Source organism: Medicago sativa, chromosome 1, assembly GCF_051527215.1.
Source record: "Medicago sativa cultivar Bolivia chromosome 1, Bolivia_mono, whole genome shotgun sequence".
Taxonomy (NCBI): Eukaryota; Viridiplantae; Streptophyta; class Magnoliopsida; order Fabales; family Fabaceae; genus Medicago; species Medicago sativa.
In genome coordinates, this window is record NC_140749.1 from 17,345,728 (window position 1) to 17,367,205 (window position 21,478).

Genomic DNA, 21,478 nt, shown 5'->3' on the forward strand with positions numbered 1-21,478 from the left:
GAAACTAAATTTAGGGTTGTTCTTTGAAATTAACAATATTCTAATTTTGAATTGGGGTATTAGTAGAACTTGGTTATCAAAAATGAAAAAGAAAAAAGAATGGGGTCGGGGAAACCACCCACACGAAAAGACTAGTAGAAAATTGTGTAAAAGACATACATGCGAAAAAGTTTGCAGCTAAGTAAGAACCCTGAACTCATCTGGTTCATACCGTGTTTGTTATTTAGGAGTTGTGGTGGCTTTGCCTCTTAAACTCTTTCATTGGTGTAACATCTTTTATAGATACCTAATCATTTTAATATATTCCTTTCTGCTTCTTCTAAACATAAGTCGACGGACGATATTAAGATTGCTTTGTTGGACATATTTTTTATGTTTGAACCTGAAACCTCGTAATTATGTGTGTAAGTTTTATACAATATTTATCACTTCAACATACTAAAAAATTGTTACTCCGGCCTTTTGATCTCGATACTAATTGCATACTATATAGCCACCTCCTTAGTATAGTATTTAAGAAATTTGGTAGTTTAAATTAAAATTAAAGTTGATAGTATTATTAAATTTGCTAATAATTTATATTATTTTTTTTTATCAAATTTTGAAGTGGGTCCTATAAAAAGTAAAAATAGACAAGTTTTTTTTCCAAGAGAATCTTATATTCATTAATATTTTCTATTTTTTGTAAAGTAAGTACTTTCTCCCCTAAAAAAAAAAGAAGTAAGTATTTATCTATTTGGTAAAAACTTAGAAATTTACAGATCTAAAATAGTGAATAATTAGGTAAAAAAGGTGAATAAATTAGGTAAAAAAGGTGAATAATAATTAGTAAAAAGCGAGCAGTTATAGACTTTAACATTTGCATTTTTCTTAAGCATTTAATAGTATGTATTGTCAGTGTAAATTTTTTTTATACATATATTTGATAAAATGTTGTCACGTTAATTAATGAATATGATAAAAATTCAAGTTTTTTTTTTTTTTGCAATAAACAACAATCTTTGAATCAATCATTGGATCACATCAAATTTCATTCGTGGTGGTATGATAAGAATTCGAGATTTTTTTTTTGCAATAAACAACAATCTTTGAAGCAATTATTGGATCGCACCAAATTTCATTGGTGGTGATGGTTGAAGTATATAGATTGATTTTTGGTGTAGATTTTCATTTTTGGTATGGGTTTTGTTGCCATGCCTATGGTGGACAAATCCATTACTTTGTTTCTTTCAAAAAAAAAAAAAATCCATTACTTTGTTTAGGATTGTCCACTTTGTAATCATGACTTTGTGTATTGATAATTCTGGTCAATCTCTTTGCAAAAGATGTCTTCTTCTTCAAAGGGATGTTTGTTATCATAGCTCTTTTTTTGACCTCTTCAAAACAAACAATAAAAAGTTAACGAATATGACGGTTCATATATTTTTACCACATTAATTGATAGTGGATAGATCATTGCATCATTTAATACATGCGTAAAATAACTATACACAGTAAGTGTAAAAAAATTAAGATTTTGTTAACGAGTGCCTCGGACACTAAAATTTTCAAATTAAAAAATTATTTTTTAAAAAGTCAAATACTTTAATTTCTAATGCATTGAATACATAAATTTTCATAAAATCTTACAATCTAAAGTACTTAAAAAATGCTCAAAGATACGAGTTAGCATTGAGATACACTTTCGGTGATAAACTGAAATCAAATAACTGTAAAATGTTTGATTTTTTTTATATCCACAATGCATGTCCCAATTTGTTTTTAAGAGACATTTGCAGGTTAAAAAGTACTAAAAATTAAATACAATCCCCAGAAAGAAAGGACAACACAGGATTTTCTACTTAAATACTAATACTTAATCTCTGTTGCATATATTAATTATAGTAAGATGTGTATTCAAGATAGACTCACCAAACTATACAAAAATACTCCATCCGTTTCAAAATGAGTGTCGTTTTAGCTAAAAAAAATTGTTTCAAAATGAATGTCACTTTCTGTTTCCAATGCAATAATAACTTTTTCTTTTCAGTTTCCAACGTATTATTTTTTCTTTAATGAAAAACAAACCAATAGTTGATTAGGATAATTTGGTAAAATTGCTATGATATTTGACTACTTTATTTCATTCCTTAATCTGTGTGGCTAAAGCAACACTCATTTTGAAACGGAGAGAGTAATAATTAAACTACGATACCCAGTCAAACAAGAAAGGCTATTCTTTAATTTCATATATCTACTTTGATATCTCGATCCGGTATATTATTAAATAATCATATTCGACTATAAACTCAAGTTTTCAATAACCATGTTATGATCATATGATAATTCCATAGGTTCATTTGTGTTTCATCAATAATTTCATGGCACAAATAGAGTTTCTTAGGCACGTGTCCCTTGTGTCATTGATTGTGCTTATTTTGTGTTCTACACCCCCAATATTTGCTACAAAGAATTGTGATTTTCCTGCCATTTTTAACTTCGGTGCTTCAAACTCTGATACTGGTGGTTTGGCTGCTGCCTTTCAAGCACTGCCGTTGCCAAATGGAGAGACTTTTTTCAATAGATCAACTGGAAGATTTTCTGATGGCCGAATCATTCTTGATTTCATAGGTAATATTGTTTTTTTTTCCTATTTCATTTTGTATGAACATATCTAATGTTTTTATTGTGTTCATCACTTTTGAAAAGTGGTCAAAGAGAATGCTTTTTTTAAATCACTTCTGATATTGTATATAGACACACATTCAAACAACTATTTGTGTGGATCTCTTATCGTAGATGCGTGGTGCAACAACCATGGAGACCGTTTCCTCAAAAAAGAAAAAAAAAACTGTGGAGACAGTTAGATTTAGAGAAAAATCACAAATTTCTCTCATTAGAGAATTCAAATTGTATGGGATTCAAGTCCAGCACATGATCATGTTTTATCGTAGAAACAATATGGTTTAAGTTGTACATAGAAACATATAATTTTTTTTTTGTTGTAGAATTACACTTTTATGCAACCCTCACCCCTATTTTCTTAAAAATCACACATTTAGATGAGTGAAAAAAGATGAGAGCATCGTATTTGAGAGTCATCATTTCTTTTTCGTTGGACAATAAAAAAATGTTTGGTCAACATTTCCTCAAAAAACAAAAAGGTTTGGTCAACATATACGAAGTTGACTTCATTTGTAAAACACCGTAGAAGATACATCATCAAACTTTCAAGTCCTTATCAATACACGAATACTAGACAAGAAATTTTATTACATATGATATTATCTGCGCTCCATTGTTTTTTAGTTAAACCACATTAAGTCTAGTAATTTTTTTCAAAGGCAAAACATATACTCTCGCCGTCTCAAAATATAAGCAAAAATAAGTTAAAGAAATTGATGTATTTAGTATAAATTTTAAACTAAATACATTTATTTTTGTTGACGAATTTTTCCTTGTATTTTGGGACGGATGGAGTACATAACTTACACCCTCATATTTATACGACATAACATGATCGTGCGTGCAACTATAATCTTTGGACTTGATTCCCATACAACTTAAGTTCTCTAATGAGAGAAATACATTTCTCTCTCCACAATTGTTGCACCGAGCATCTACCTAATGAGAGAAATACGTTTCTCTCTCCACAATTGTTGCACCGTGCATATACTATAAGAGTATTAATTAATTCGGTTAATCTAATATTGATCTTTCATAAATGGTTTTTTTTTTTTGTGGTGGATGGGGTTTGAACCCTGGACCTTATATATTATGCATTGTTCATGCCAACTTAGCTAAGCTCACGACGACTCTTTCATAAATGGTGTAACGATAGATCCTTATTATTTTTTATAAAAAATAAATTTTATAATAACAAATATAATATGTTATCAAAATTTACTAAAAATAGTTTTTTTTGGAACAAGCAAAAATAATTTACTAAAAATAGTAAATTTAATATTAGAGAGTATACATATTAGACACCGCCTAATAATAATCATAATAGGTGCCATATCAGTAGGATAGTCACAAAAACAATTCACCTTAAATCTCAACAAAAATATAATAATAAAAAGACGTCATATTCAACTATTTTCAAAACTTAAATTAAAATATTCTTATCTAAAATTAGTATAATTCCAATAAAGATAAAATCAATTGACTTTGTTAAATAAGAAATCAAGTATATTAAATTAATAAATGATTTTGTATTCTTTTTTTTTTTTTGGAAAAACCAAAGTGAGATTTTGTATTCTAAAACATATAAATCATTATTTTATTTTTTTGAGGAGATTGTGATCATTATTATTAAATTAAAATTTTGTAATTTTACCTTTTTTTTTTGTTAAGTAAAATTTTGTAATTTTACTAAAATACTATGGACTTTAAAAAAGCCTCATATTTAAATTCGTTTTAAGTCTTTGTATATGTTGAACCACCCTAAATATCAGAATTCATCTCTCTCCGTCGGCTATACCGTAAATTCATATGAAATGTTCATTTCATTTGGCATCCAAAGTATGCCAATAACAAACCCATTTACATAAGCACTATAGAGAAGCTCACATGGTTTTACAACAATGAAAATTATTTCTATATTTATGAAGGGTTTTAATTGTACCATTTTTTTTCTTCAGCACAAAGCTTTGGACTTCCCTACCTAAGTCCATATCTTAATTCTCTAGGATCAAACTTCACACATGGTGCAAACTTTGCAACAGCAGGGTCAACAATCAAAATTCCTAATAGTATTATACCCAATGGAATGTTTAGTCCATTTTCCCTTCAAATTCAGTACAATCAATTCAAAGATTTCATACCAAAAGCAAAATTCATTAGAGATCAAGGTAAATTAAGATTCTTTTCATTGATTTTTGTTCTCACTGAAATCTTTCAGTGATTATGAGTTTAATTAAGGACACAAATTTGCCAATTTTTTCTTTCTTAATTTCAAAATTTTCTTGCCAGGAGGTGTATTTGCAACATTGATCCCTAGGGAAGATTATTATTCCAAAGCCTTATACACATTTGATATTGGTCAAAATGATCTTACTGCTGGATTTTTTGGTAATAAGACTATACAACAAGTCAACGCTACTGTGCCCGATATAGTAAAGAATTTCATAGAGAATATCAAGGTAGTTCAAACCCCTTTTTTGCTAAATTTATCTACAATTACATAATCAAATAAATTAATTCATGAACTATAAAAATCATACTCTATTTCTATAATATTAGATTTTTATTGTTTTAGATTAATACCCTTGTTATATATATTAATAAAATGCAACTTACTGGTGATCTAGAACATATACAAATTAGGGGCCAGGTCATTTTGGATACACAACACTGGACCAATTGGATGTGTGCCTTTAATTTTGGCCAATTTTCCATCTGCTATAAAGGATAGCCAAGGTTGTGCAAAGCAATACAATGAAGTATCTCAATATTTTAATTTAAAGTTGAAGGAAGCCCTAGCTCAACTTCGTGTGGATCTTCCACTAGCTGCAATCACATATGTTGATATCTACTCTCCTAAGTACTCTCTTTTCCAAAATCCAAAAAAATACGGTGAGACAAATCAAATCGATCATATTTTTTAGTTAGGGTATATTTGGATTGCGGTACATTCACAAAATTATAGTGACATTGTGATTTTGTTTTAATTATGTTATTAATTTAAATCTTCATTAATATGTAGGATTTGAGCTACCACATGTGGCATGTTGTGGCTATGGAGGAGAGTATAACTATAACATTCGTGCTAGATGTGGAGAAATCATAAACATAAATGGTACAAACATTGTTGTGGGTTCATGTAAAAAACCATCTACTAGAATAATATGGGATGGTACACATTACACAGAGGCAACTAACAAGATTGTCTTTGATCAAATCTCTACTGGAGCTTTTACAGATCCTCCCATTCCACTAAATAGGGCATGTTACAAAAAGTGATCACTTGAAGTTAACGAGCTTTTTATATTAAAAATAATTGTGTTAAATCGTGGTGAAAATTGAATGAAATTCTTTATATTAGACATATATGGTTTTGTAGCAACCTTTTTGGAATTATCAATGAAATATATTTACAACAAGTTTATTGGAACAATCATGGAAGGTAGGCCCGCATATTTGCCAATTTCTAGAGCTATGTTTACATCAAGAACATTGGCAACTTTAGTTTTTACTTGGCCTTGGGCGTTACTGTTGAACCAAAGTGGTTTGAAGAACAATGACCTCTAGTTTTTGGTTTTGATGATAACAAAATGTAAGAGAACAATTTTACATTCTAAAGGTTGTTCTTGTGATAACGATTCATTATACTCTGATATAAAGCATACTATACTAAATTGAAAGAAAACAAGAATAATTCTCTGAAAGGTTTTTACAAAAGGAAGGTGAGACCAAAATGAAGGGAAAATTGATTATCTAACAAACAGAATGCATCGAATTTAAAATTTTATTTTCCCTTCATTAGATCATTACAAATGATCATGAATCAATGATATCGATTTTATATATTGTTGCACATAACCATTGTAGTCAAATCGATTCTAATCACGAGTAAAGCAAGTGTATATATATATATCTACTCATCCAAATGAACAAAATTTCTCTCATGACCGGTGTTAGCCAAATCGAATGGAGCTTCAAAGAGAATGAGATTCAAAGAGTAGCTAGGGTTTCTTAATTTTGTGATGTGTTTTTTTGAGCAACCTGGTTTGTTTTATTTATAGACTCGAGCATGCACATCATATTTTATGGTGTATTCTGTTTCACTTAAATACACAGTTCCTTACGATGTACCGGGTTTCTTTAATTTCATAATTTAAATGATAAGTCATACTTATTAAAATCAAACTTAAGGGCAATCAATTCTATCATAAGCCATGATAAAATCAAACTTAAGGGCAATGTCAACAATTTTACCCTTAGTTATACTTTTCATTAGGGTTAGTAAAAAAGAACAATAATAGTGGTTTCTAAATCAAACTTAAGGGCAATGTCAACAATTTAATGGTCGCTCTTGAACCATGAACAAACCGTTTTGAATTAAACCAGACTATTTTTAGTCGAACCGTTAATGAACCATTTTGAAACAAATTAGTAATTTGTATGAATGGATTCTTTAAATAGGTTTCTAAACATATTTTTTTTAATAACTAGTGTGCATAAAATTAATAAGTCAAAATTAGTAATTTATATATGATAACTAGTGTGATTTAATTCATAAAATGTCTTAACACATTTGGTCATAATTTAAATATAATTCATGAAAGTCTTAATATTAAAAGCACAATTCCAATTTAAGAAAACATACAAAAAAACACAACTGAGTTCGCAAAAGGACCAGAAAATAGAGTTCGATTTAAAATGTCGATTTAGGTTTGGAGTAATTCGTAGTCAACAAAAATGTTAACTGAATCATAAACACTAAACCACAAACAATATTGTCCAATTTTCTTGAACCATTAGGATGGTTCGGTTTGGTTTTCTTCCAAAAATTGGACCAGCCCAGGCCTACTTTTCATTTAATGAACGATTTCAAAGTCAACAGGCGTATTACTCTCTCTGGTATCAATTATAAGAAGAAGAAAAAAATATTTTTTAGATTCAAAAAATAACTAATGTAATTGATCTATAATATAGACCAAAATACATCAACTGTTCAAGAAACCTAAAAAGTGAAATTTTGTTTATGATTGAAACCAAAGGGAGTATTAAAGATGGACCGACCGTCAATGGAAAGTCGATTGATTTAAAGAGACACATTTAGACGAGACTGCCTTTCAATCGATTAAGAAGGACTTTCACAAGAATTTGGTAGACAACATTACACATAAGAGAAGTGTTGTGTATGTTCTCTTTCTAACACTCTTCAACACATATTTTTTTATTGGATGAAACTGCTGTGTATCTCACAGTTTAAAAATGGATTCCAAAGAAAATTATAAGACCAACATAAATTTGTGCTCCTAACATTTCTCTTGCACACAGAAATATAGGTGTCACGTTCTTCCTCATTTGTTGATTCTCTTGCACTATGTTTGCATCACTAAAATTTGGTGGAAGGATGTCATGCTCTAGCCAAATGTGGCACGCTTGATACACATCATGGCCATATGTGTCCAATTTTTTTTGATAAAATGTCATACAATCTACTTGTCGGGATGCATTTGATTGATGACTTGTTTGACCTTTTCAACCAAAGGTGATTAACTAAATACAATTACTAGAAAGGAACCCAAGTTTTCTTCTACTTAATACTAATAAACTGAACCTCACTAAACAAAAGAATAATATATGATTTCGCGATCAAGTTTATTAAACAATAAACATATTCGGCTATAACTTCAATTTTTTGATATTATGATCATATATTATGATCATATCATATAGTCCATAGGTTCCTTTGTGCTTCATGAAATTCATGGCAAAATTTGAGCTTCTTAGGCACATGCCACTTGTGTCATTGATTGTGCTTATTTTATGTTCTACAGTACCACCAATATTTGCTACAAAGAATTGTGATTTTCCTGCCATATTTAGCTTTGGTGCTTCAAACGTTGACACTGGTGGTTTGGCTACTGCCTTTCAAGCACCACCTTCTCCATATGGAGAGACATATTTTCATAGATCAACTGGAAGATACTCTGATGGTCGAATCATTATTGATTTCATAGGTAATATCGTTTACATATAGATGATCCAAACTCTATTTGAGAGTTCTATTTAGATGAACCCATTACATAATCTATTTTAATCACTAAAATATTTACTCCATTATTTTTCTCCAAGTAGACCTCTCAAGTACTTGGAAGGTTCAAACTTCCATAGAATACATACCGATAACAAACCTCAACACATCACATATAGCTTATTGTAGCTCATATGGTTTTACATCACTGAAGGATTATTTCTATATTTTTAAAATATTTTAATTTTAGTATTATAATTTTGTAATTTCAGCACATAGCTTTGGACTTCCCTATCTAAGTCCATATCTTAATTCTCTTGGGTCTAACTTCACACATGGTGCAAACTTCGCAACAGGAGGATCAACAATCAATATTTCTAATAGTATTATTCCTAATGGGATATTTAGTCCATTTTCTCTTCAAATTCAGTACATTCAATTCAAAGATTTCATATCCAAAACTAATCTCATTAGAGATCAAGGTAAATTAAAATATTTTTCCGTTGTTTTCATTGATATCTTTTGGTGATTCCGAGTTTAATTAAGGATACAAATTTGCCTCTTTTTTCTTTCTTTATTTCAAAATTTTCTTATCAGGAGGTGTATTTGCAACGTTGATCCCCAAAGAAGACTATTTTTCCAAAGCCTTATACACATTTGATATTGGTCAAAATGATCTTATTGGTGGTTATTTTGGTAACAAGACTATAAAACAAGTCAATGCTACTGTACCTGATATAGTAAACAATTTCATAGAGAGTATCAAGGTAGTTGAACACCCTTATTTAATAAACTTGTCTACCATTACATAATCAAATTAAATTAGTTCTTGAATAATAAAAATCATAATTTTTTTATATATATAAATCATAATCTCTTTATAAATAACATACTTCTCTCTTTATAAAATTAAAACAGTCATGAACTTTTAGTTCTAGCAGATATTATGAGTAATTTCTAAATTTGAGATCATTTTCAAGTGTTGGTCTATCGTTAACCACTCATTAAAGCGGGCCATTGTAGAATTTTTCCTATAATAGATTCTCATGATATAGATTTTATTGTCTTATCTTATGTTTATAATATGTTGTTTTCTCAATTTCTTGTTCTAAATTGATGAAATGAAACTTGTTGGTGATCTAGAACATATACAATTTAGGGGCTAGGTCATTTTGGATACACAACACAGGGCCAAGTGGTTGCACTCCTACGATTTTGGCTAATTTCCCATCCTCAATAAAGGATAGTTATGGTTGTGCGAAGCAATACAATGAAGTATCTCAATATTTTAATTTAAAGTTGAAGGAAGCCCTAGCTCAACTTCGTAGTGATCTTCCTCTTGCTGCAATCACATATGTAGATACTTACTCTCCTAAGTACTCCCTTTTTCAAAATCCAAAAAAATATGGTAAGCCAAATCAATATGATGCCATTTTTAGTTAGTGTTTGTTTTGATTGACGGTGAGTTTGACATTATCATAGTGTCACTGTAATTTTGTTGAAGCTCTTAAGTGGAAAATAAATTTTTTTTTTATAGTGGTTCACAATGATTCTAATAATTCACTGCAATTTCAAGACTATGTACAATAATTTATATATGTTATTAATTTGATTTGGAAGCTTGATTAACATGTAGGATTTGAGCTTCCACACGTGGCATGTTGTGGCTATGGAGGAAAGTACAACATTCGTGTTGGATGTGGAGCAACTATAAACATAAATGGTACAAAAATTGTTGCTGGTTCATGTAAAAACCCATCTACTAGAATCATTTGGGATGGTTCCCACTTCACAGAGGCAGCTAACAAGATTGTCTTTGATCAAATCTCTACTGGAGCTTTCAATGATCCTCCTATTTCTCTAGATATGGCATGTTATAGAAAGTGATCCCTTGAAGTTGACGGTTGTATATTAAAAATATGGTGAACCTTCTGTCAAAAAAAAAAGGTGAACCTTTTTATCAATTTAAATAAATAAAAATAAATGTATATCTAAAAACAATTCCTTATATTGTAGATAGAGCGGTGCTATATATGGTTTTGCGATTTGCGGCAACCTTTTTGTGTCCAGTGCTAAACACCTCATTTTAATTACAAACATTCTTGAAAATAATAATCCTCATTTCATAAAGTCCACCATCGAATATTGGAGTTGCACGTAGGAGGGAAAACTATTTCCTATTCAAGGTATGTCGGTAATTAAATATTGGTACCTCTTCAATCGAGCTTCGAACCATGGTTTGTCACACCATGAAAGTCTAGCTCATTTAATTAGACTCAATTCATGTTGGTATTTATTAAGGTTTAAGTTAGCAAGTTCATAAGTCATAATTTGTGATGGTTTTAGCCATTAATTTCAATAAAAAAATTTGTGTGTTTTAATTTCATTTTGGAACTATTTTACTTCAAAAAATCTTTGTTATGTTTTCAAAGTCAAAATAATGAAGAACAATGCATTTGGATCAAAGTTAAAGATAGAGAGTCAAGAAAAATCAAGTTTCCAATCCTTTCTCACTTGGCATGGTCATGCGCCCCTTTTGCCTGGTCGTGCGCCTCTGTTGGATTGGGTCGTGCATAGGGGGTGCGAATGACACGCACGGACCGTGCGCCCCTACCACACGACCGCGCGTCCCTTCAATGTTTAGTTTTTGGCCGATTTGAAGCCAGCGCGGTCGTGTGCCTCACCAGCATGATCGTGCACGTTATGTAGTCGGAATTTAATGTTAAAAACTCTTGGAAACTACCCATTATTGCCTTATAATCCGAGTTTAATGCCTTGTCTAAGGTTGTAGGCTATATATATATATATAGGGCTTATCAGAGTTGTAATCATCTTGGAATGCTTGTAATCATACTTGAAAGAAATCAAAAGTCTTACATTTGTTCTAAGCTCTTTTAGTTGTAAAATTTATGCACTTTATATTCTTGTTCTTTACATTCTTGCTCTTTACAATTCTGCAATTTACATTCAACAATTTACTTTTATGCCTTTAAATTTATATCTTTTGTCTACAATGAACATGTGTGAGTAGATTTGTCTAGCCTTGAGATTGTTGGAATGGTCTAATGATCTAATCTTATTCAAACCAAGTCTAGACTCTATTTTATTACAATCCATTTTCTAATCTAATCTCATAATTTTTAATCCTTATATCAAATATCAATCGAAGTATCAAAATGTGAAGATTGATATTAGAACAAATGAGATTAGACAAGATGAACAAAACATGGGAATAGTTTTGTGAATCTTGAGACAAAATAAGATTTGTACTTAAAGGATCTAAATAATAATCAACCGTGAGAATAAGTTTGATTATCATTGAGATACGCTTATGTATTCTGAAAGGAAACATGAAATATAAAAGAGAATCTTGTCTTTAGAAATGGATTTAACATAAGATATAGATATAGACACGAAATTGTTTAGTATTTATCATTAAGATCTAACCACAATCCTAAGGCCAAAAAGTCTTGGCCTTCAACTACATCTTTCATCCCCAACCTAATCTCAACATCTCTGCCACAAAAATATTTTTATTTACATGAATATCAAATAATCTACGGAACCGTAAACGTAAAGGAACCTCGTCTAAACAAATATCATTCTAAAAGGAGGAAATTTCACCGTTACCAATTATACGCCCCACACTATATTCAATCCAACCACCCTGGAACTCCCCAACACCCACTCACGCACCACATAGGTATTTCCAATATACAGACGCCTTCGACCCCCCCCCCCCCCCCCCCCCCCCCCCAATTCGTCCACATTCTACCCCATATTTTGCTGTCAAAACTTTATGTCATAACCCACCATTGTCAACAAGTAATCATGAGCTCCACTTTCCCAACAACTTCATATTAAATTTCCTAACTCTCTGTACCCCTAACCCTCCTAATTCCTTCTTATAACACACCTTTTCTCCAATGGATCCAATTAATTGTGTGAGCATCCCCACTCCCTAAAAAAACATTCAAAAAGAGATTCAATTAGAGAAATGATACATGTGGGAGTCTTGAAGAATGAACGAAAGTAAATTAAAAGTTAACACAGGACATATTTAATTGTTTCTACATAAACCAAAGGATTACCATCAATCAGGAGACCTTAATAAACAAAAGGAACCCGACCAACCTTGCAATTTAAAACCAAGTCTCTTCAACATTAACACCGACCAAGAGGCTTTTGTGATATTTCACTTTTAATATGATATAATTTCAAAACGAATCAAGTTTGTCTTCAAAGCTTGGATATTTCCGCAAGTTTTTCTATTGCGATTAATTCTATGTTTACCAGCAGAAAGACTGGCACATATTCACTAATGCATGTAAAAAGACGGGCACATATTGTGCTAACGCATGTAAATTATAAACACTATTTTATATGACAATTTGATTTTGATTAAAATTATAAGTATAGATATTTGTGACTTTTAAATTGTAACAAATCCAATAAATCATTTTACATTTTTCAATGATACCAATAATATAGCAAATATAGTATAAATTTTTATTTTTTTTTAATAACACCGACAATATAACATTAGTATAGGAAAATTAGTTAAGGGTAGAATAGAAATAATAAATAAACCGGCCAAACTTCATTATTCCTTTTATTATATACTATTGAAAAAATGGGGATTAACGTGTTTGTCTACCCATTATCTACTCCGCCGCTTAATTGTATGTAGAAAGATATAACAATTTTTTTTTTTAAAGTAAGATTAAAATAAAGTTTTTTTTCCTTATAATGTATAATATAGTATCTATTTTTCATTCGACTTTTTTTTAACTCCTATTTTAATGAGATTTAATTGTTTTTTAATTAATAATTTAAATAATATTATAAACGGATAAAATAGTAAATAAAATACTTTAAATGAAGGGTAAAACTGGAAAGAGAAAAATGTTGGTGTAAGCCCTAGAGGCCAATAGTTTATGTTAAACATTATCTTATGTATCATGACTTTTATTATTGAATAATATATGACACTCTTTATTATATTTGTGTAATGTTAATAAAGTTCTTAGAATAGGCAGTTCGTGTAATAATATATATTAAGTGGGACTTAATCATGAGATTACATTATCATAAAGAACGCTATTCTTAAATGTATCCGTAGTCAAAGCTTTAATATGAATAAAGGATAATAATAAAGCGTCGAGACTATTATGTATGTAGACTGATGACCGCATCTCATGGGTCATAGATATGAGATATTAAGTCTATACATAGGTATAAATATTAGGAGTAATATTTATACTGGATTGACCCACCGTGAGAATACTACATAGTAAGTTATGCAATTGTCATAAGATATTCTCACAGTGATAATAGTGTATATCGCTCTTAGACCTGAAACCACTATGATCCCTAGATGTGGACTCAAGTGCTTTGTTGTCATTCTAACGTTGTCTGTAAAAGGATAACCATAACGTTGGTTGATGGGTACTTGATGAAGCATGCTGAGGGACATGAGTGTCCTAGATGGGATTTGTCCCTCCTCATAAACAGGAGATATATCTTTAGGCCTCTTGATGAAATATGACTGTAAAACTGCATGGCCATGCCGAACTAAGTCAAAATAAGATATTGGACTTATTCGTTATTCAGTATATTTCGGAATCAAGAAATATAAATATTGATCTATACAAGGGTGACAATATCTATGCCTTGGGATCAATAAAGATATCGAGACAAAGGAGTAATTGTACACATGAGTATTATCATGGAAAGGTTTCGTCAGATCACTTGACATTCTTGTCACTTGGGTAGCAATGATGTGTTGCTAGATACCGCTCATTGTTTATAATATTAAATATTAGATTTAATATTATTGCCAACGTGACTAGAACCTATAGGGTCACACACAAAGAACAGTCAAAAGAGAAATATATAAGTATGACTTATATAAGGGCTGCGTTTAGTAAATAACGCTAATTAGTTAGCAAAATTACTAAACTCGTTGTTGGGCTTACTGAAGCCCAATAGTGACTTCTGACTTGCAGAGCACACTAGAAGTTCTATAAATAGAACTCTAGTGCTGAAGTTTTTGGTTACACGTTTTGGACCAACCCTTCTTCTCTGCACTTCCAATTCATTGGCTAGCACCGAGTTTTGGAGGAGCACTGTTCGTGTGGACTTGCTAAAGGCTTTGCTGTTTGCTGCTTGCTTGGCTGTGATCAAGATTCCAGTTTCCAGTTTCTAACGTTCAGATTCCAAACTTCGAGGTAACAATCGAATCATTGATTCATGTTTGAATTTCGTAATGATCCAAGGAAAGAAAATCGAAATTATTCCGCTGCTTCTACTCCTTTCTTCCATTCGATTTTCCTTCAAAAAAATCAGTCCAAATTGACGTATTTTCTTTATATATAGTATAGATTTTACTACACCTGATCATAATTTTTTTGAAAATACAACAATCAAATTAAAGGATTTAATTTGTATACATTGATATTGTAAAACTTTTCTACACATTTGCGCAGTCAAATAATGCCACTTTTTAAAGACATTTTAAGAACTAGCCTATAAAAATTGCACTTTCATGTGCTTTGATTGAATCCACGTGTAAAAGATAAATACACCGTCAATCCATATAAATTTATGTTTGAATTTAATTTCAAATATTAGTACCAAAAAACTCTCTAAAATCACGTCATAATGCTCCTTTAAATCCAAAGTTTTAAATGATGTATTTTTTTTTAGATATGCATCTGACCAAATCACATCATTTAATTCATAAAATGTCTTGTTACAATTCGGTTCATAAAAGAACCAGAAAATAGAGGTCGGTTTAAAATGTCGATTTTTGTTTGGTTTGGTTCGTAGTCAACAAAACGGTTAACTGAACCATAAACTCTTGTTTGGTTCGATTCGTCCTAAACCACAAACAGCTGGGTGAAGTTTTCTTGAACCGTTGGGATGGATCGATATGATTTTCTTCAAAAATGGAACCATGCTCAGGCCTATTTTTCATATAATGAACGTTTTCAAAGTCAACAAACGTATTCTTCTCTTCGATCTCAATTATATAAGAAAAACAATTATTTTTTAGATTCAAAGAATAACTAATATATTTGTTCTATAATATAGACCAAATACATCAACCGTTCAAGGAACTTAAAAAGTAAAATTTTGCTTAAAATTGATCCTGGATGTGGTATCAAGGATGAACCGACCCTCAATGGAAACCAATTGATTTAAAGAGGCACACTTGACGAGACTACATTTCAATCGATTAACAAGGACTCGGCATTAATTTGGTAGACAACATTACACAAAAGAGAAGTGTTACATATACTCTCTTTCTAACACTTTTTAACACATATCTTTTTATTGGATGAAACTCATGGTTCCCACACTTTAGAAATGATTCACACATAAAGTGGTGATATACACAGATTTTACATGATAAAAAAGTGAATGTTAGAGAGTGTTAAAAATAAATGACGCTCCTAGCATTTCTCTTGCACACAGAAATATAGGTGTCGTGTTCTTCATTGTTTGTTGATACTCACCCTAGGTACGTAGCAGCACTATGTTTGTATCACTAAAATTTGGTGGAAGGATGTCATGCTCTAGCCAAACACGTCATGGCCACAACATGAGTCCAAAAAATTATGTTAAAATGTCATACAATTTAATTAAGTAAATGGTCCCTATAAATAGTCAGAATTTTGTTTTTAGTCCCTACAAAATAAAATAACACTTTTTAGTCCCTATAAAATTTTCCAACAACATTTTTAGTCCCTATAAAATTTTTCCATCAACATTTTTAGTCCCTAAAATGCTTAAGAAAAATGTCACAGGGACTAAAAAGTGTGATTTTATTTTGTAGGGACTAAAAACAAAACTGTAAATATTTATAGGGACTAAAAACTTAATTAACCCTACAATCTACCACGGTGATTTGTTAGGATGCATTTGATTGGTGACTTGTTTGACCTCTTTGACAAAAGGTGATTAAAAGGAACCCAGTTATTTTTTCTACTAATACTTAAAGTCCGTAGCATCCACGATGAACTGTCAATAAACAAAAGAATAATAATTACACACGATACCCACTCAAACCCCGAAAAAGCATAATCTTTGAATTCATACATGATATATCTATTTTGATTTCCCTATCAAGTTTATTAAATAATAATCATATTTGGCTATAAATTCAAGTTATTGATAAACATAGTATGATCGTATAAGTCCATAGGTTCCTTTGTACTTGATGAAATTCATGGCAAAAATTCACCTCCTTAGGCATATGCCACTTGTGTCTTTGATTGTGCTTATTTTATGTACTACACCCCCAATATTTGCTTCAACACATTGTGATTTTCCTGCCATATTTAGCTTTGGTGCTTCAAACGTTGATACTGGTGGTTTGGCTGCTGCCTTTCGAGCACCACCTTATCCATATGGACAGACTTATTTTAATAGATCAACTGGAAGATTTTCTGATGGCCGAATCATTCTTGATTTCATAGGTAATCCTGGCCATTTTTTTCCTCTTATTTCATTCTCTATTAGCATATTTAAGGCTTTATTTTTGTTAATCACTTTTGAAAAGTGATCAAAGACACGGGATGTTAACTTGGCAATTTCGATTCAAATAAATATTGTATATAAACATTTTTTTTATCAATAGCTAGTGGCTAGAATTCAGTTACACTAAAAGGTTAATAAGTGTAGTGTTTGAGGTTCAAACCCCGACTCATATGTATTAAAATAAATTGACAATATAGTTTATGGGAGGTATTAAAACAAATTGTCCATATGGGACTATATATAAACAATTTATTATATTTATAACATTTTTTTAATTTACTTTGACCCGATTGTTTGTTGTAAAAACATCAAGATATAAGTTTTTTTTTACAAGTCATCATGATTTAAGTTGTGTCATAGATATATTAAAATTTTAAAATATTATAGCTGTGAACATTTAAAAAAAAAATAGTTCAAAACTACTTGGATGTTTCTCTTTAGGTCATTGACATTTCTAAGACCCTTTAAATATATATTTGGTAGTTATTTATCAGATGTATGTTTTTTGTTAAAACTAAAAAAAATAAAAAAAATCCAAGTATTTAAAGTGTCTGTGTGTGTATTGGTATGATACATTTTCTTTCAAATATATTCTTCATTTAAACAAGGAAAAAACTTAGGTACAATTCCTTAGGTGCTTTTTGTATGGTTCTTAACTAAATTCATCATGATTTCCTTAAATCCATAATTTTCTCAAAGTTTGTTATATCCAAAAAAGATGTATTTTTAATTAAGAACCATATGAAAAGCACCTAGAAAATTGTACCTAAGTTTTGTCCTTTAAACAATTGTTTTAATTAAAAAAATTAAACCTCATTGTAATAAAAGCAATCCCACTCCAATAGGAACAATATCAGCTACTATAAAGAGAGTCTAAGTTTAATCTATTTGTCAAAATTATTGGACAAGATACACAAAATATCAAGACTCGTATACTCCCTCCGTCCCAAAATATAAGCAAAAATTGGTCAACAAAAGTTAATGTATTTGGTTAAAAATTACCAAATACATTAACTTTTGTTGACCAATTTTTGCTTATATTTTGGGACGGAGGGAGTACTTCTTAATCTAACTATTTACTATAGATTTCACTATAAAGCCGGGTGCAGTTTCATTTTGAATATAAAAAAAATGGATTACCTCTAGTACTTAAGAGGATCATTTGGACAGAAAGTGAGAAAAAGTAAATATTAGTCTATTGAATATTTTAATCAATAAATTATTTACTTTATTCGAAAAGTCTATTGAGATGATCCAATTACATGATCAAATAGACCTCTTAAGTCCTTATAAGACCCAAACTCTATTTGAGAGGTCTATACGTAATCTATTTTAATCACTAAATTATTGACACCGTTATTTTTCTCCAAGTAGACCTCTCAACTCAAGTACTTAGAAGATCCAAACTTCCAAAGAATACATACAGATAACAAATTTCAACACATCATATATAGCTTATTGTAGCTCATAGGGTTTTATATCACTCAAGAATTCTATATTTTAAAACGAAAATTCAATTTAATATTATAATTTTGTTATTTCAGCACAAAGCTTTCGACTTCCCTATCCAAGTCCATATCTTAATTCTCTTGGGTCGAACTTCACACATGGTGCAAACTTCGCAACAGGAGGATCAACAATCAACATCCCTAAAAGTATTCTACCTAATGGAATACTCAGTCCATTTTCTCTTCAAATTCAATACATTCAATTCAAAGATTTCATATCGAAAACAAAACTCATTAGGGATCAAGGTAAATTAAAATATGTTTTCCATTGTTTTATGATATCTTTTGGTGGTTCTAAGTTTAATTAAGGATATACATTTGCCTCTTTTTTTCTTCATTTCAAATTTTTCTCTTTCTAGGAGGTGTTTTTGCAACGTTGGTACCCAAAGAAGATTATTTCTCCAAAGCCTTATACATATTTGACATTGGTCAAAATGATATTACTATTGGTTTTTTTAGTAACAAGACTATACAACAAGTCAAAGCTACTGTACCAGATATAGTAAACAATTACATAGAGAATATCAAGGTAGTTGAACACCCTTAATTTCTCATGATACTAATTTCATTATCTTATCCTATGTTTATAATATGTTGATTTCTCAATTTCTTGTTCTAAACTGATGAAATGAAACTTGCTGGTGATTTAGAACATATACAATTTAGGGGCAAGATCATTTTGGATACACAGCATAGGACCAAAGGGTTGCACTCCTGTAATTTTGGCTAATTTTCCATCTGCAATAAAGGACAGTTATGGTTGTGCAAAGGAATACAATGAAGTATCTCGATATTTTAATTTGAAGTTGAAGGAAGCCCTAGCTCAACTTCGTAGCGATCTTCCTCTTGCTGCAATCACATATGTAGATACTTACTTTCCTAAGTACTCTCTTTTTACAAACCCGGAAAAATATGGTGAGCCAAATCAATACGTCATCATTTTTAATTTAGTGTTTGTTTTAATTGACGGTGAGTTTCACATCATCACAGTGACACTGTAATTTTGTTGAAGCTCTAAAATATATATTTTTAAAAAAAATTACAGTAGTTCACCGTGATTCTGATAATGACACTTAATTCCAAAACTATGTATACTAATTTATATGTGTCATTAATTTCATTTGACATCTTCATTAATATGTAGGATTTGAGCTTCCATATGTGGCATGTTGTGGCTATGGAGGAGAGTATAACATTGGTGCTGGCTGTGGAGCAACCATAAACATAAATGGTACAAAAACTGTTGCAGGTTCGTGTAAAAATCCATCTACTAGAATCACATGGGATGGTACCCATTACACTGAGGCAGCTAACGAGATTGTCTTTGATCAAATCTCTTTTGGAATTTTCAATGATCCTCCCATTTCTCTAGATATGGCATGTTATAGAAAGTGATCACTTGAAGTTGATGAGCTTTGTTGTATATATTAAAAATAAGGTGAACCTTATGTCAAAAAAATAAATAAGAGTGAACCTTTTTATCAATGTAAATAAAAATATATATGTGTGTTTAATCGCTGTAAAAAATCTAATAAAATTCCTTATATTATAGATAGAGCGGTGTTATACATGGTTTTGCAATTTGCGGCAACCTGTTTGTGTCCGGTGCTAAACACCTTATTTTAATTACAAACATTCTTCCCTAAAAAAAAAAAAAAAAAATTACAAACATTCTTGAAAATAATAATCATCATTTCATAAAGTTCACCTTAGTATACTCGAGTTGCACGTAGGAGGGAAAAATTTTTCCTATTCGAGGCATGTCTGTAATTAATCGAGCTTCCAACCTTGATTTGTCACGTTGTGAAAGTCTAACTCCTTCATTACACTCAACTCATGTTGGTATTTATTATTGTTATTTTTTTAATGAATATATATATAAGGGTTGATAAGTTAGACCAACCTAAAAGCATTAAAGTCTAAGTTAGCAAGTGTACACCGTTTTATTTGAACAAAAAATTAACTTACATCATTCAAACCAATTTAAAATAAAGGATAATTTAGTAAATTACACTCAATTTTTATTTTTCAATAAAAAATCCCAAAAATTATTTCCAAAATTTACAAAAATAGCATTTTGTTTAAAATTTGTATGAATAGTAACAAGTGAGTATTTTTTTCCAAATGAAAAGTTGCATAAAAAAAAAGTTAGTAGCAAAGAACTAACCAACCAAAATTCCATATAAAGGCGAGAATAATTACAAAGGGGAGGGAACTAGGCCAAAACTCCCAAGATCAAAATTGTTTGAAGTCTTTGATGGAATTGTTTGAAGTCTTACTAGTTGAGTTTCCAGAAAGAAAGGAAGAAGCAGTTATCATTGATACAACCGATTTCCAAGGAATAGTTTTGTGTTTGAACCTTGCTTGATTCCTAACATACCGGATAGTGTTGAGGACATTGATTAAGGCCGCTGTGATGAGAATCTTACATTGAGGGGACCAAGATTTTTCAACTAGTTTCCAAATGTCTTCTAAAGAAGAAAATTGGAGCACTAAATTGATAGAATAAGAGAATCAAGACCAAAGTCTCATAGCAAGGGGGCATTCAAAGAACAAGTGATAAGTGCTTTCAGTGTTCTTTAGGCAAATGATGCACATAGATGGGATATTGCAACCTTTGGACATGAGGTTGTCATCAGTAGGATGTTTGTAGTGCATTAATCTCCAACCAAAAAGAGACTTTGAAGGAGGCATATTGTTATCCATTTGACCCCATTCAAACCAAATTAAAATAAAGAAT

General features: G+C 30.6%; 3 protein-coding genes across 5 annotated transcripts; all 3 read left to right on the plus strand.

The window, feature by feature from the left end:
- The first annotated feature begins 2,312 nt into the window (after positions 1–2,312).
- Positions 2,313–6,083, plus strand: LOC146953200 (GDSL esterase/lipase ENOD8-like). Its single transcript, XM_085708314.1, has 5 exons — positions 2,313–2,610; positions 4,623–4,832; positions 4,954–5,123; positions 5,292–5,556; positions 5,687–6,083. The coding sequence occupies exons 1-5, from the start codon at positions 2,361–2,363 to the stop codon at positions 5,941–5,943; spliced, it is 1,152 nt and encodes a 383-aa protein (XP_085564440.1). The 5' UTR covers positions 2,313–2,360; the 3' UTR covers positions 5,944–6,083.
- A 2,152-nt stretch (positions 6,084–8,235) lies between these two features.
- LOC146953201 (GDSL esterase/lipase ENOD8-like) lies at positions 8,236–11,574 on the plus strand. 3 transcript variants are annotated; one of them, XR_015008361.1, is made up of 6 exons: positions 8,236–8,672; positions 8,959–9,168; positions 9,284–9,453; positions 9,830–10,094; positions 10,323–10,633; positions 10,703–11,574. XR_015008361.1 is itself a non-coding variant. In XM_085708319.1 (5 exons), the coding sequence occupies exons 1-5, from the start codon at positions 8,411–8,413 to the stop codon at positions 10,571–10,573; spliced, it is 1,158 nt and encodes a 385-aa protein (XP_085564445.1). In that variant the 5' UTR covers positions 8,289–8,410; the 3' UTR covers positions 10,574–10,696. The 3 variants fall into 3 exon arrangements, 2 of the variants coding, with proteins under 2 accessions (XP_085564445.1, XP_085564451.1); XM_085708319.1 differs by lacking the exon at positions 10,703–11,574 and having other exon boundaries at positions 8,289–8,672; positions 10,323–10,696; XM_085708325.1 differs by lacking the exons at positions 9,284–9,453; positions 10,703–11,574 and having other exon boundaries at positions 8,333–8,672; positions 9,846–10,094; positions 10,323–10,696.
- A 5,308-nt stretch (positions 11,575–16,882) lies between these two features.
- On the plus strand, positions 16,883–20,293 carry LOC146953202 (GDSL esterase/lipase ENOD8). The gene is made up of 5 exons (XM_085708300.1): positions 16,883–17,169; positions 18,775–18,984; positions 19,098–19,267; positions 19,389–19,653; positions 19,883–20,293. Exons 1-5 carry the CDS (start codon positions 16,911–16,913, stop codon positions 20,131–20,133), a joined length of 1,155 nt encoding a protein of 384 aa, XP_085564426.1. The 5' UTR covers positions 16,883–16,910; the 3' UTR covers positions 20,134–20,293.
- Positions 20,294–21,478: the final 1,185 nt, after the last annotated feature.